The sequence below is a fragment of the Peromyscus maniculatus genome, chromosome 2 (assembly GCF_049852395.1).
Source record: "Peromyscus maniculatus bairdii isolate BWxNUB_F1_BW_parent chromosome 2, HU_Pman_BW_mat_3.1, whole genome shotgun sequence".
Lineage (NCBI taxonomy): Eukaryota > Metazoa > Chordata > Mammalia > Rodentia > Cricetidae > Peromyscus > Peromyscus maniculatus.
In genome coordinates, this window is record NC_134853.1 from 160,298,083 (window position 1) to 160,314,392 (window position 16,310).

The 16,310-nt window shown below is 49.1% G+C and overlaps 1 protein-coding gene across 4 annotated transcripts in view; it reads right to left on the bottom strand.

Annotated features, from left to right (window-relative positions):
* The window catches only part of Spen (spen family transcriptional repressor), a 71,489-nt gene that overhangs the window by 2,033 nt on the left and 53,146 nt on the right, over positions 1-16,310 (bottom strand). For 3 of the 4 annotated variants that reach the window (XM_042272253.2, XM_076565603.1, XM_076565604.1), the window contains 5 exons: positions 15,919-16,044; positions 15,384-15,497; positions 12,813-12,926; positions 10,686-10,786; positions 373-8,416 (listed from right to left, as the gene is read on the bottom strand). In XM_042272253.2, coding sequence (XP_042128187.2) covers positions 373-8,416; positions 10,686-10,786; positions 12,813-12,926; positions 15,384-15,497; positions 15,919-16,044 — 8,499 coding nt within the window. The remainder of the gene's footprint in view (positions 1-372; positions 8,417-10,685; positions 10,787-12,812; positions 12,927-15,383; positions 15,498-15,918; positions 16,045-16,310) is intronic. The other variant, XM_076565605.1, reaches the window with a different exon arrangement.

Below are 16,310 nucleotides of genomic sequence, written 5' to 3' on the forward strand. Positions count from 1 at the left end.
CCCCCCATACCCAAGAGCTGTGGTATGACCTGGGCCACTCCTCGCCGCGACTTTAGGAAGAGCGTCTTAGTGCCACCTCCAAGGCCTGTCTAGCTTGTCTGTACCTTGCTCATGAGCCTTGCTGAAGGTTGGTTTTTACATTTATTCCTGTGTGTATGTGTGAGTGCATGATGGGACACACACACAAGTATGCTACTATGTGTGTCCACGTGGAGGTCAGAGACAACTCTGGAGTTAGTTCTTGGTTGCCAGGCTCACCCTTAAGCAAATGCATTCACCCACTGAACCAGCTCGACGGCCTGCCTATCTTTCTAAACCACAAAGCCCCCAAGAGCAAGCCCAAAAGGTAGGGAGGAAACGTGGCTTCCTCACCTGTGCAGAAGTCTTGGTCCTGGAGGGTAGGCTGACGGAGGAGGCAACAGGAAACTGGGTGTGTGTGAGCTGAGCTGGGGTATGGTAGGTACGGATGTCTCCATACCTATATTCTTGGAATAGTTCACCACTGGAGTGCACAATCTGCACCCCGTGGGTTACAACCACAGGTGGGGTCAGAGGCAGCCCCTGAAGCTGGTTGCTGGGGGTGACTGTGAGGATGCGGGCTTCACCATGAGGGGTAGGGGCAGGGGTAGGCACAGGGGCAGGGCCAGGGGCCGGGACCGGGACTGGGATTGCTTTGGCATCTGAAGTCTTAACCGTTTCTTTCACCAGCTGCTGGGGTGCCTTGTTGGCTGGAGGCACCTTCACGACCCCCTCGGTGGCCCTGGGCTGTTCACTGACAGCAGTCACGTGTGGGTGCACCATGATCCGCACGTCTCGGGGCACAGTATACGGGTGCAGTCGGTACTCAGACTGCATGACCAGCACTTCTGACTGCACAGGAGCTGCAGCTCTGGCCACAGGGAGGTGATAGTGAACTTCTTCCTCAGGAGGGTGCTGGGTGGCCAGGGCAGGTACCCCAGCTGCCGCAGGCTGGGGTGTGCCCACATGCTGTGGGGCCCTTGCCTCTATCTGCTGGGGCTGCAGAGGGGCCCGAGGAGAGTGCAGAGTCTCTGGCCGGATGCTGTAGGTGATGCTGGGCAAGGTGGGTGTGCTCATTCTCACCTCCCCTTGTGAAAGGTGACCAAGGGACACAGTCTGAGTGATGCTGTGGGGCGGCATGATGACAGACTGCTCTGGGTGTATACTGGAGATGAACTGGGGGACCGGAATGCCGGCAGCTAGCATGACGGTGGCATTGGTGGAAAGTGCTGTGGATGTGGTGCTGCTGGGATGGCATGCCCTTGGGAACGGGCCTGGTGTAGGCCCAGTAGGTCGAGGAGTATGTGTATCTGGTTTGGGGGCCGCCAAGTGGGAGATGGTTCGATCTACCGGGGTGCTGGGTCCCGAAGGAACATGGTTCACTTCCGTAGGCAGTTTGCTGGGCAGGGCAGGAGGGTGGTGGGGAGTGAGAGTGGGCCCCAAGTTAGCTGGCTGAAGGACCTTGGTCTCTATTTTCAGAGTGACAGGGTCAGCAAGTTTCTTGTTAGTGGTGACTATGCTTGGGGTGAGAACAAGCTGGTTGTGAACCAGCACTGGGGGTGTGTTGATGCCCTGGGTGAGAACCTTCACTGTGCCCCCTTGGGTGACAGGCGTGGACACTGAGAGGTGAATGGGCTCAGGCTTTTCCAAGGATGGGCGGTCCGTCTTCACAGAGGAGATCACCGGAGAGGCATTGTACGTCTGGGCAGTCAGTACCAGAGTGGAATGGGTGGCCACATTTGCAAAAGCTGAAGGGGTCTGAGGGCCTTTGGGTGCGGACTGGGATGGGGTGACAGAATCTGGTTTCACCTGGGACTTTGATACTGACTGCTGAAACTCAATGTCCATCGCACTGGCTGGGGGGATCTGGCTGATCTTGGCACTGATCCGCTGTGGGCCTTCCGTCTTCTGTCCCGAGTAGCTCAGAAGCACCACTCCTTCCGAAGTGTTCACACGCAGCCCCGCACCCGAGCCTGTCTCTGCGGGGCGGTCGTCAATCACTGACATGGACCCAGGGTGGAAGCGACTGTTCTCATTGCTGCTCGACCTCTGCTTGCCCTTGGCTGACGGCCCCGTCACCGCACCGCTCACGGCTGCTGCACCTGTTGTGGCGGTCACACCACAGGCAGCGGTCACTGCACCTGCAGCGGCCGCGTTCACTGTGCCCGGGGCAGCGCTCACTGTGCCCACGGTGGCACTCACTGGAGTGGTCAGGACATTCACAGGTCCAGTGAGGACATTCACAGGCCCCTTGAGGAGATTCACAGGCCCCGCGGGGGTGCTCACTAAACCTTTCAGTGTGGCCACTGAGCCCTTCACAGGACCCTTTAAGGCATTCACTGGGACTAGAGAGACATTCACCAGGCCAGTCAGGGCACTCACCAGGCCAGTCAGGGTCTGAGGAGCTGGTTTTGCCAACGTTATCTTCTGCGAATTCTCCAGGTCAATGCTGACAGGCATCCGGCTAATAACGGACGTGATTTTAGGGGCAATGACTGGGGCCACCTTCTCTTTGTCAGCAGCTACTGAGACCTCTGAGGGTTGTGGGTCAGAAGCACTGGATACTGGAGTGGCTGACTTTTCTTCTACGGGAAGATGTCTGGGTTCAGCTGGAGGGACCAGGGCCTCGTGCAGACACGGAGCAGCACTCACGGGCTCTGCGATGGCTGTGGTGACGCTTGTGGAAGGAACGCCGGTGGCAGATACGTATTTGGGGTCCATGAGGATCTTCCTCAGTGTACTGGAGCTGGTGTCCACGTCAGAGGCCTTCGTGTCTGGGGGAAGAGCTGGAGCTGGGGTAGACTGAGCCTGAGGCTCTTCCTGTCTTGTGATCCACTCTGTCACCTTAGGAGGGGGACTCTGATGTGGGACTCCCCCAGGAATGACAGGGGGTGGGAGCTTTGCTATTGTCACTAAAGGAATTGTGGGTGGAGGTATACTCGAGTCACTGGGTGGGGTCACTGGATCACTTTCAATGATTGAATGCACCTTGAATCTGGCCTGGGGCTCATCATCTACTAGCGATGACTGGGAAAGAGGTGGGAGGTCAGGGGGTGCGGGCGCTTTGCATGGAGTCTTTTCTTCAATACTGCTTTCCTGACACAGACTCTCGGCAGGGGGCGTCTTGCTTGGGTCAGAAGGGCATTCCTCAGGAGGAGTGGGTAGAGGCTCTTCACTCTGCTTTTCTTCCTGGGGAGCTTCTGGGGATACTGCTGTTCCCTCATTGGCAGCGGGGCTCTCGCTTTGAGCCTGCTCAGGCTCAGAGACCCGAGTCTCTGTGGCGGCGACCACTTTCTTGTTTGCGTTCCTTTTCCGGCGTGATCTTGTCTTCTGGCGCCCTTTGTCTTTCCGGGGAGGAGTGACTTCCACTTTAGAGCCCTTGGCTTCCCGTACAGAGTCACTGCTGTTCCCTCTGGTGTCCTTGGGGTCTGCAGAACCTGCTGAGGGCTCCGAGGCACCGAGTTGTGAGCTAGGAGACTCTGTAGCAGCATCTGCCTCAGAGATTCCAGATGGGGCCTCAGGGGGCCCCCGCTCCGCTTCTTCTTGCAGATGCGACTGAGATCCTGGGGGTAAGGAAGGAGATGTGGACAGGTTTTCGGGTTCTCCGGAACTGTCGCTGATGATGGAGCCAATGGCCGCAGCCAGTTCAGTCTCGTTTGCCTGGTGTGCAGGCTTGTGGCCGTCCTCCGTGGCGTGGCCTGCAGATGTCCCTGGGGCTGCTCCCTTGTCAGCTGCACTGCTGGAGGGCTCAGTGAGCTTAGCAATGTTCTCCACAGCCTGCTCCAGCTCTGTCTGCTTGGCTAGCTGTGTGGCTTCTGGGGACACCGTAGAGGTAGACACATCTGCCTTCTCAACATCAACTGGGTCATTTCTCAGCTGAGATGAGGAGCCACTTTCCTTTGGGGGGCTCTCATTTTTCTCAGGAGAGACTGCCACAAGGCCAGCTTCCTTGTCCACAGTCTGCCCTGCAGCCCTGGTGGCCATGTCCAGGGTTCTGAGATGTGCAGCTCTGTCCATTGCTGACCTGGTGTTCCGAGCACGTCCTCGCTTTGACTTGGTGGTTTTCTCAGGTGGTTTTCTCTCCACTGTCTCAGCTGGGAAGGTGTCAGGTCCATTTTTGTCTGCGCTGGTGTCCTTCCTGTCACGCTTAGGCTCACTCGCTGCGTCTTTATCACCCCTGGACTTAGCGTTACTTTCCCTCATGTTCACCAGGGCACTGCCCTCAGCAGCAGCCTCCGCTTTGGGCTCGTTTCTCCCCCTTTTCCCGTAGGGCCCACCAGCGGCTGCTGACTTCTGAGACCTTGGAGACCGCCACCCTTCGGCTGGCTTGGGTGTCTCTGCTGGCTCTTTCGCCTCATGTTCTTCGCCCTCCTCAGCACGCCGACGGGTTTTAGGAGGCCTTCCCCTCCGAGGGGTGGTGGGAGGCGCGACAGCCTCCTGCAGCTCCCGCTCCAGTCTCTTCCTGGTCACTCTAGGCTGCTCAGCAGGCTCTTTAGCTGGAGATCGGCGGCTTTCGTGGTCACCCATGGTGGCGTAAACGCTCCTGACATTCCGGCGCCGGGTTCGGCTGAGAGGCAGGCTTGGCTCAGGGAGCTCGGGGTCGCCCCCGGAGTTTTTAGATGCAGTCCTTGTAATCTTCTCAGCCTCCATCTTCAGTTCTAGCAGCTTCTGTGCCTCTCCACGAGGAGAGCTGGAGCGCTTCAGCTTTTCGCGGTCTATCCTCCCACTCTTTCTGGTGACGGGCTTCTCCACGATGCTTGCGGCAGCTGCCTGGACTGGTGTCTTGGAACGCTTGTTTTTGTACGTCTTCCTTTCTTTTGCAGCGACGGGAGGATTGGCCTCTACCTCTTCAGACGCTGGGGGCTGAACTTCAGGGATGGCTTCAGCTTTCTGAGTGGCACTGGGCTCAATGCTTGGAGCTGTATCTGCCTTCTCCACTTTTGGCTCTTCAGCTTCCTCAGACTTCTGAGTTAGTTTTGAAAGTGGCTGGGGACTGCTGGGTTTTGGATCTACATTGCTTTCTACCTTGGAAACTGCAGTCCCGGGAGTCAGAGGCTCGGCCCCCGAACATGGGATGCCGTCGGTAGTTGAGCTTTCTTGAGTAGCCGAAGGCGCCACAGCAGTACTCTCGCTGGCGCCCCCTCCTGGGGGTAAGTCTACCTGCTTGGGCTTTTCCACAGGGACAGGAACTGACTCAGACACCAACTTTGCCTCTTCCAAGACAGGGGCTGGCTCCACGGGCTTCTCTCCTGCCAGCGAAGGAGCCTCTGCGGTTTTCTCAGCCTTCTCTGGTGCTGATGCTGCTGGTTCTGGTGTCACGGGGGTGACCGCAGGAAGCCCAACTGAAACAGGGGCTTTCGGCTCCGGCTCTTTGGTTTCAGTGGCAGGTTCCGGGGTCTTGGGAATACTCTCCGGGTCCTCCTGTTTCTCAGTCTCCTTGGGCTTCTGGTCCTTCTCCTTTTCCTTCTGTTGCATCCGTGTGAGCTCCATGAATCTGCTGTGGAACAGGACCACTGGCTCCTGGACCGAGTCACTGGTGCTGCTGGCACCGTCGGATGCTTGTCTGCTGTACAGCCTCCCGGGAGGGAAGTCAGACTCCTCTCCCTTCCTCTCAAGATGCTGCAGCCGCTTAGAATCTTGTTCAAAGATGGAGCTATGCAAAAACCGGGAGGCAAACAGCTCCTGCCTCTCCTGCTCCTCTTCCCTGTGGTCATCCTTCTTATCATCCATTTTCCCCTCTGAGTCAGTCCTGATTTTCTTCTTTTTCATGTACCAGGAGGGAATCGGTCTTGGGGCAGAGTCAACCTTTTCTTTATCTTTGTTGTTTCGAAAATTAGCAAACCGGGAGTCCCAGTCAAGAAAAGACCAGTTTTCTTCACGGGATGAAGAGAGAGACTTAGCTCTTTCAAGCAAAGCTTTAGTGTCTGGTGTGATTGTCTTATCCAGAGCAAAAGAATAAAATTTATTTCTTTCTAAAGAACCAGAGAGTCTTTCATCTCGCTCACGTACTTTGTCATCTCTGTCCCTCAATAAAAAAGACAGCCGAGGGCTGTCATATAAAGTGGAGGCCCTGGGTGACTGAGATTTGTGCTCAGCGTCCTCATCAGAGTCAGAGGGCACCTCACCAGGTTCCAGATCACGTACAGACCTCTTTCGTAAACTGTCTCTCTTAATTATGCTGTTTGGAAAACTCACATCAAACCTGCTGGGGTCCTGTTTCATCTGAGGGTCCCAACGATTTGATTCATCTTCAGAATTCAAGACAGACAGCTTTATTTTGGCCATGTCTGCCACCTGCTCTCTCTTACTAGAATCATAAGGATTACATTTTAAGGGGTCTTCTCTCACTGCTACATTAGAATAAGGGAGACCTTTTTCATCCACTTTAGGAGACCCTTTTACTGACATTAGCCTAGGGGAACCCAGGGTGTCGTCGTCTTCATGGAAGGCACCATGGCGGACACTGGGAGAGCAGCTGGTCCTTTCAGAGTCCTCACTGATTTGACGGGAACTTCTGTAATTTCTCTCTCTTTTGGTACAGATATCAAAATCAACATGATCCATCCTTTTCTTTTTGCTGGGGGGTGAGTCGTCAGTAACATCCTGAGGGGGCTTGCCTACCTCATGAACAAGGCTACGTCTTTCATATTCATCTACATCTTTTTTAGGACTGCCAAACTTCTCAGACTTGGCTATTTCCATCTCCATCTGCTGTTTTCTGCGACTCTGTTCCATCTGTTTGCGGTAACTCTGTGTGTGATCAATGTCAATGCCAAGTTTTTCTTCAGCGTTTACTGCGTGTGGCTTCTCCTGGCCTGCTTTATGCTCTCCTGGTTCATCACGAACACGGCAGTAGTTTTTTCTGACTTCCTCTTTCTCTGGCCCTTGATTATCTAGGACCTGCAGCTGTTTGGGCTGAGGTTTTGAGGGGATGGCTTTTTTGGGTTGGGCTTCTTGATTTTCCACAGATCCGTGTATTGGATCTCCCAGGCCTGTGTGTACATCTGAGCTGGGCCTCGAGCCAGACCCTGAGGAGACAGCAGCAGGCTCCTGGCAGTCTTTGGGGCTGGGAGCCGAATTCAGTCTGTCCAGCTTAGTTTTTTTTGATTCCCTTTTAAGGATTTCTTTTCTCACAGGCTTTCTTTCAGGCTCTCCTTCCCTCGGCAGAACAGCATCTCTAGACACATCAGGCTGCTTCTTGAGAAGCACTCGAGTGTCCTCTGTCTCAGGGTTGCTTTTCTTGACTTCTGGTTTCTGCTTTTCTGCTTTCAAGCTGGAATCTGCAAAGCGCCTTTTCCTCGCTTCCAGCTTCTCCAGGTCCAGAGCACTCAGGCCCTCAGACGTCTGCTCCGGTTTGAGGTGCTTCCTGAGTTTAGGTCTGCCTTCTTTATCCCCGACTTCTGCGTGGCTGGAAAGGGCCTTTTCCCTCGGGGCTTTCCCTCTAGCAGACTCCACTGTAGATGAGTCTGACTTGGCAGGCTCCATCTGAGAAGCCTGGGACTTCTGACCCAGGGCTGAAGGCTTAACAGTGTCGTGATCAAACCTGGCCTTGAGCTTTTCCGAAGGAGGGTGGTCAATAACCTTCCCCTCCTTTTCTTTCACTCGAGTCAAAACGACACAAGGCATGAGCTCCAGGCGGTTCTTGGCTGGCCCGTCCTTGTCCGCTTTCTCTCTGCTCAGTTTGGTATTACTCCGTGTTTTCTCGGGGCTCTGCTCACGATCGTTTTCTTGCTCTGTTTCGGAAGACTGAGAACTAGGGGAATGACCTTTTCCTTTCCGTCTCTGCCTGTCAGGCTTGTCCTTTTCTACTTTTTCCTTCCGAATTACTCGTCTCTCCCTCTCCACTCTCTCCGGATCAAAAGTCCGCTCTTTCTCTGTCTTTTCGTTTTTTGCATAGCGCTCCAACCGAACCTTCTCCAGTTTCTCGTACCGTGGAGAGGACACTGAGCTGCAGCTCCCACTTCGCTCTGAGGACCGGCGGTACAGCCTCCTCTCAGAGTCACTTGGCAGTCTCTCGGAATGTGCAGGAGACACCCCAGGACTCTGTGGACGACGCAAGTGCACGGGACTCTGACTTCGCTCAATGGGCCTCCTCTCGTGGTCCCGGTCCCGGTCCGACTCAAACCTCTCCCTTTCTCGCTCCCGTTCTCTCTGCCTGTAGCTGTATTCCCGAATATCTTGTTCGTAAGGATCACTCCTATATTCTCTGTATTCTCGAGGGTCATCATAGTATCGGGACTCATAATACTCTCCTTGGTATGTTTCCCACTCGGAATAAAAGTCTCTCCCTCGAGCTGGATAGTCCCTCCTGGAGTCCTCAGGGTAGGTGCCTGGAGTCCGGACACTTTCATAGTATGTCCGATCTTGGCTGTAGTCATAGGATCCTCTTCGTTCCTCTCTGCCAAACATTAGAAAGACTGTGTTAGCGCTTCTGTCTTCTCAACACTTGCAGTCCCAACTCCATAATCCCGGCACTCAAAGGGCAGAGGCAGGAGGACAGCTCATGAGACCTGGCTTCAACTGCACAAGTTCAAGGCCAGTCTGGGGTACACAGTGAAACAACTTTACACACATCTCTGAACTCCTTTAGCATTCCTGGGGTACACAGTAAGTCCACCTTATACAGATCTCTGGGCTCCTCTAGCATTCCTGAGGTATACAGTAAACCACCTTACACAGATCTCTGGGCTCCTCTAGCATTCCTAGGGTACACAGTAAGTCCACCTTACACAGATCTCTGGGCTCCTCTAGCATTCCTGAGGTATACAGTAAACCACCTTACACAGATCTCTGGGCTCCTCTAGCATTCCTAGGGTACACAGTAAGTCCACCTTACACAGATCTCTGGGCTCCTCTAACATTCCTGAGGTATACAGTAAACCACCTTACACAGATCTCTGGGCTCCTCTAGCATTCCTGGGGTACACAGTGAATCACCTTACACAGATCTCTGGGCTCCTCTAGCATTTCTTAGTCACTTGTTCAAAAGCAGGCCTTTGGCAGCAGCTTCTAAGCCAGAAACAGCTCTGAGGACTAAAAGCTGACGGCCTAAATAAAATTCAAATGTAAAACACTAGGTGTTTACCTGGAGCCCTGGCCTGGAATCACTCTGTAGACCAGGGTGGCTCCCAACTCACAGTGACCTCCTGCTTCTGCCTCTGGAGTGCTGGGATTAACGTGTGTACAACCATGCATGCCCAGCACTTTCAGTTATAACAGAAATGCAATAATCTCAAATAAATGACTAATATTTAAGGAGACCCACTGCTACGTAACCTGATTCCACTGTGCTGTACCGTAGGCATGTACTGGTTAGACTGTCACATTGTACCCAGTAAACATATGTAATTATATCCATTTCTTAAAAAGAATTTCTCAAATGTTTAAATCTCAGGGCTGGAGAGATGACTTAGAAGTTAAGCTCACTTATTATTCTTGCAAAGGACCCATGTTTAACTCCCAAAACCCACATGATGGCTCACAGCCTTCCGTAACTCCAGTTCCAGGGGAACGGATGCCCTCTTCTGACCTCCTTGGGTACCAGACACACTTAGCGCTCATACACACATGCAGGCAAAACATTCACACATAAACTAAGTAAATATTTTAAAATGTATTATATCTGGGCATGATGGCACATGCCTTTAATCCTGGCACTTGGGAGGCAGAGGCAGGGAGATCTCCAGGTGTTAAGGGCTAGCCTGCTCTACAGAGAAAGCTCCAGGTCAACTGAGATTATAGTGAGATTCTGTCTCAAAAAACCAAAAAGAAAATAAATGAAATTGTACATTTTCAGTGTTTTGTAACTTGAGTTCTGAGCTATTCATGAGAAACTGTCAAAACCTTAGCTTTTAGAATTGACAGTGGGGGTCAGTTTTCATTTCAAAGGTCCAGAGTTCAGTGACTTAGCAGGATACTGAGCTAGGAAATGCCTTGAAGAGATGCTGTGATTTCAACACAACAAAACTGGGACCAGGGGCAGTGAAGGAAGATATGGATGGGCTCTGGCAGGCCTCCTGGGTTCTGATGGCTTCTGACTTTAACTGCCTAAAGCCCTTTGAGATGGATGGGGTAGAACAGGTGTTCACACTTCAGGAGACCACCACAGAGCAATGCCTGGCAAAAAGCTTGCTTCAGTATAGACAACTGTCTCCACTTTCAAACACAGTCAGCTATGTGAGAAGTCTGGTGATTATGTGAGGGTATTTGAATAGGTTACTAGTCAACAGAAGAAAAAAAAAATCAAATACCACATTACTGTGACCTTCTGCACTGCCAAGGTCATGTATGTTTCTATCTATGTGATCTGACTCCCTCTTTCTCAAAGAGTCAAACAAACGCTTCACAATTCTTTCTGAGAGCACTCAGTGAGGACTGAGACAGGGTATCCCCACCCTACCTTCAATGACATAAGAACTAGGTTTGCGAAAATAAACCTGTGCTTTCTATATGGCAGGTTAAAAAATGTATTTGTGGAGAAGTGAGTAGAAGTTAAAAAGAGAAAAATAAAATTTAAGTCCATAAAAGTCAGAACTCAAGCTATACGGGCAGGTCTGCTGCTGCACACGCCTCAGGCTGGGGGTGGTTCAGAAGCAGAACGCTGACCATGCACACCGTCCTGGGGTCCCAAATTGATGGTCCAACACAAAGTGAAATGAAACACCTACCTTCTTTCAGTTAACATTTCATAGAAGTCTCTGATATCTTGGCCAGACTTCTCCATGCAGTGATAAAATGCCAACTGGCTTTCCCGATTTGCAAAGTCCACCTTAAAAAAAAATAAAGAATTCACAATAAAACCCATTATTATACAAACATAAACAATATATAAAAAGGTTTTTGTAAAGAAAGAGAAGTTTCAGATTTCAATTTTGGAGTTTGTTTGTGGAGACAAGGCTTCTCTGTGTAGCCATAGCTGTCCTGGAAGTTACTTTGTAGACTAGGCTGGCCTTGTGGCCAACCAATGACTGGCTGGTCTAATTGGAGGCCCACGCCACAAGAGGGAGCCCATGCCAGGCACTGCCCAGATGACTGAGGCTGGGTAGCCCAAACACATAGAGTAGAAACACAATTGGCAAAAAAAAAGAAAAAAAAAAATCAATGAAATGATTCTGAATGGTGGTGGCTACTTCCAGCTGCCATCAGAAAGGCTACCTCTGGCAGCTGACAGAAGCAGATGCAGAGACCCAGAGTCAAACAACAGGTAGAGAGAGCAAGCCCAGGTTGGAGGTCTCTATCAGGTGCCCCACCCCAAGCTTGAGGAACCCCATTGTGGAAGAGGGGGGGAGGAGGAATTGTGGGGGCCAAAGGAACTGAGGGCACTGGGAGAGCACGGCCTGTGGAATCAACTAAGAGGGGCTCGGGGGGCTCACAGACCGGAGGAAGGGGCAACTGTGGGCCTGCCTGGGTCTGCACTAGGCCCACTACACACGTTATGGTTGTTGGATTGGTGTTTTGGGGGGGTCTCCTGACAGTGGGAGTGGGGTGTCTCCAACTCTTTTGCTTGCTCTTGGGACCCTTACTTCCTACTGGGCCCAATCTGATGTGACGGTTTGTGCCTGGTCTTATTTATCTTATTGGCTGTTTTTGGTTAATGTCCCTGGGAGGCCTGTTCTTTTCTGGGAGACAACAAAGAGTGGGGGGTGGGTCTGGGGAAGAAGGGGTAACTGGAAAGAGTAGAAGCTATGGTCAGGATGTATTACTGAGAAAAGAATATATAAAAATTTAAAAATAATAATCAAAAATAAAAGGCATGTAACACACGGCCAATTTTGGAAAGATTAAGAGAATTTTTTTAAAAATTATAAAACTCCCAAATTCTACACAAATCTTGACAGATGCAATTTAAGGTCCCAGAACCCAATCCATGAGTGAAAGGGCTGGGCGCACTGCAATTCCCAAGCTGAGGAGGTTGAATCAGGATGGTCACAATCACGGGCCTGAGGCCAGCCTGGGCTACACAGTCATTCCCACATAGCCATTCCCCCACACCCACAACTTCTCCCCTTGCCAATCAAACAACAAAGAAGGAGAAAAAATAAAATGCTAACAAATTTCTACCAGAATTCTAAGTTGGCAAAGGCTTGGGTCAATTAAATGGGTAATCTATAATTGGACAATCTATGTCACACATAAATATGTAAGAATAACCATTACAACATGAGGACAACATAGCTCTAATTACTGGCTGCCTAGCTTCATGTCCTACTGCCAAAATACTGTTACTCTATCTTAATCTAGCCATCAGTTCGTAAGTTCATAATTAAGCCAAACAACCATGATTAGCAAGTTTTAAACAAGTAATACCAGGAGGGGAAAAGCACGCACACACGCGCGCACGCACACACACACACACTACACTGCTTACAAACATAGGTGGCTTACTTTTGGAAGCTGATAGACCACATGTGCCACTGGCACACAGACACTCACTGTAATGGGGAAAAGAGGGCTCTGACCAAAACCAGGTAAGAACATCAGGCATCCAGGGAAAGAAATGCTTTGAAAAGAGCTGTTAGCATAAGGGCATGAAAGACCTGGGTTCACCAACAGCAAGCATGAAAATCCTATAATTTCCCCTAAAACCTGAGGACAAATACAATCATGTTTGGGAAACCACTCTCGGTGCTAGCAACCTACACCTGCAACGATGGACAGCTTCTGGTTTTTTCTGTTTGGCTTCTGGTTTTTTGTTTTGTCTGTTTTGGAGGCACATCACACTATGTGGACCTGTCTGGGATTAAAGGCATAAGGCACCCGGCGTCTTTGGCTTTTGTTCAAGTCACTGTGCACACCTTAATTTTATTCCCACCAATTTTCCTGCCCTTGGTCTCCTTGACGGCTGCTTGTGCATACTCAATCTCACTGTAGAGAACGAGAGCCATGCCTTTTAAGCGGTCAAACACCACCTGCAAAAAAGGAAACAACCAATTAAGACCTTTAGCTACTGGTCCGAGTGTCAGTCCCCAAAAATCCTAAGTCACAGGATGCTCCTAAGAAAGTCCTGTGTTTAGATTACTCCAGAAGTTTGTCTTGGCTTTCCCAGAAGAGGCCTGTCTTAGTAAACACACTAAATTCAGTGTGCAGAGACCACGGAATCATGGGACTGTCTTAGTAAACACATGTCAGGTGTTGCAAGGACAATAAAATTGTGGTACTGAGGCTTCCAGTATATTACATCTTTGATTTTCTGTATTTTACTGTTTTTCATATTGACATTACTATAAAGAGATCATTCTTCTATCTGAGGCTCAAAATAATAAGAGGATGGAACTGGGCCCAAGATCCTTTTCCTACATTTGTGGGTGTGCTATTTAGGTCAGATGAAAATTTTACTGTATGAACACATTAAATTCATAATTATTTAAAACACAAATCAGATCTAGGGACACAACTATGTGATAGAAAACTTGCCTAGTACATGAAAGACCAATGTTTAATCCCTAGCAACAAAACAATGAGTGAGTTCATTACATTTAGGCATGAATGTAAATTCTTCTCTCCCTTCCTACCATGTTACTATTTCAGACAGAGTCTCATGGTGTAGCACCATCCTGCCTAAACCTGCCTAATGCTGAGATTACAGGCATGAGCCACCATATCCAACTACTAGACTGGCGTGTGTGTGTGTGTGTGTGTGTGTGTGTGTGTGTGTGTGTGTGTGTGTGTGTGTGTGTGTGTGAAGTTCAAAGGACAAACTTAGCAGCCAGTCCTTGCCTTCCAACTTGTTTGAGATGGTCTGTCATTGCTCTGCCACAAACTCCAGACTCATGCCCTATGAACTTCTTGGGTTCTCCTCTCTGTACCTCCCAGGTCCCTGTATAATGCTCAGATTATAGACAATGATGCTGTTTCAGCTTTTATGTGGTTCTAGGGATTTCAACTCAGGTATTGAGACTCTCAGCCAACTCTCCAGCTCTAGACTAATTTCCCCTTCTATCATTGCGTGTGTCTGCACACATGCATGTGTGTGGGCAGGAATGTCACCAGAGGACAACGATGTGGAGTTGGTTCTCACTCTACCTTTATGTGGGTTTTGAGAAACAAACTCAGGTTACTAGATTGTGTGACAAACTTATTTACCTGCAGAGCCTTCTTGTTGACTCAGAACTAATTTTCATGAGAGAAAAATTTTTAAAGCCTCTGGCAAACTACTCTACTGTTAAAAAAAAAATTCATCTTGCCAGTATACTGCAAATATTTTTTAATTAACTTAATTTAGCTAAGTACATCTATGGGGTAGTTGTCATGGCATCACAGTGCTATTTGAAAATGGAAGCTTAAGAGGCGTTTTAAATTAAAACTGGATGTTGTTTTTTTGTTTGTTTTTCAAGACAGAAGCAGCAGCGACAGGGGTTCTCTGTGTAGCCTTGGTTGTCCTGGAACTCACTCTGTAGACCAGGCTGGCCTGCCTCTGCCTCCCTAGTGCTGGGTATTTAAGGTGACCATATCTATGCAGTATACACTGGTCAACAGAGCACACTGTTATTTAATTTGCCGCTTTTTTTTAAAAATTTATGAGCATTGGTGTTTTGCATGCTTGTGTATCTGTTGGATCCCTGGAACTGGAGTTATAGATAGCTGTGAGCCACCATGTGGGTGCTGGAAATTGAACCCAGACCCTCTGGAAGAACAGCCAGTGCTCTTAACCACTGAGCCATCTCTCCAGCCACAGGTATTTAATTTGAACGTTCACTAGTAGAAAGACAAATAACTATATTTATATGAGACTTTCACTTTTTAAAACTGTGTGACAACTACCCGAGACTGTGCAAAAGGTCTATGTCATGAGTAGGCAAAATATTTTTTTAAATCCTATTTTATTGAAGCATATATAAAGAAGTTCCGGGCTGGGGATTTAGCTCAGTGGTAGAGCACTTGCCTAGCAAGCGCAAGGCCCTGGGTTCAGTCCTCAGCTCCAGTTTAAAAAAACAAAAAACAAAAAAGAAGTTCCAAATTTTCCCAGAATCTTGTCTGATTTGGAAAATAGCTTTGTTGCTGGTGATTCTGCAGTGCTAGGGCTGAACATGGACCCTGGTCTAACAGACCATAAATCTAAATTTAATTTTTAAATGTATATGTGCACATATGCGCAGGCGCCTACATAGCCCAGAAGAGTGTGTTAGATTTCTGCAGCTGGAGCTCCAGGCAGGACTGAGCCACCTCGTGTGGGTGCTGGGAACTGAACTTGGATCCTCTGGAAGAGCAGCAAGGTTTTGTAAGCACTGTGCACTGTACATCTCTGCAGACCCAGTTAAGAGTGTTTTAAGATGTAAATCATTAAAGGAAAAGACAAAGGTAGGAAGTGACACTGAAGGACAGAACACCAAGAAATACTAAGAAACAACGTCAAGAGCACGTCTTACCTTTACCACAGGCCCATATCTGCAGAAATGTCGTGTTAAATACTGATCAGACACGTTTGAAGAAAGCCCGTCTAACCACACACAGTTTGTAGGCATGCTCTTTCCGAAACCCAGCTGAAATTAAGAGAAAATTTTATTACCGCAGATCACTATTACTATTCAACAAAGTTCTCAGAAAACTAACTAGTCTTCTATAGAAATGCTGAATCGTGTGTGTGTGTGTGTGTGTGTGTGTGTGTACACATGCACACCACTGATCCCAGGAGCTTACACGTGGAAAAGTGTGTCATCTACCACTGAGCTCAACTGCTCAACACTACATGCAAGTTGTTAGTATATAATTAAAGAACAATCGACATTTACAACAGGACAATCCTGCCTGGCCCTCAGTGGCAGCCTCTAATGAGGGAACAGAGAAGCTTGCCTTTAGCGCAAAGTACTGTCCTTCTACAGCCCTAAGATAATAAGGTAAAGTCCCCAAAATCTTAAAGCAAATCAAATAGTAACAGCATAATGATTTATGTACTTCACTTACCTTGAGGCGGTTATTTCCAAGGTACTCTCCATCCATCTTCTTGATAGCCTTACATACACTGGCAATATCACAGTACTGCAAGAAGGCATACTGAGGAACTCCATTCACTTTCTTAATATCAATGTCCTGAAAGACCCAATCAATATCACTTAGGCAATATGGCAATAAGAAAATAAATCAGAAGAAGCCAAGTCCACATACATAGATTGCTTCTTTCTACAAGTCATGTTCCCAGTAACTTTAGTTGGATCCTCTGTCTGAATACACTGTAAACTGATGGAATAAAGACCATACACCATGAAAGCCATCCCATGTGAGGTCCCTGCAGAAGAGCAACTGTACTGCAATTTAAAATTTTAAATCCATGATAAACAGAAATTCATAACAAAGGA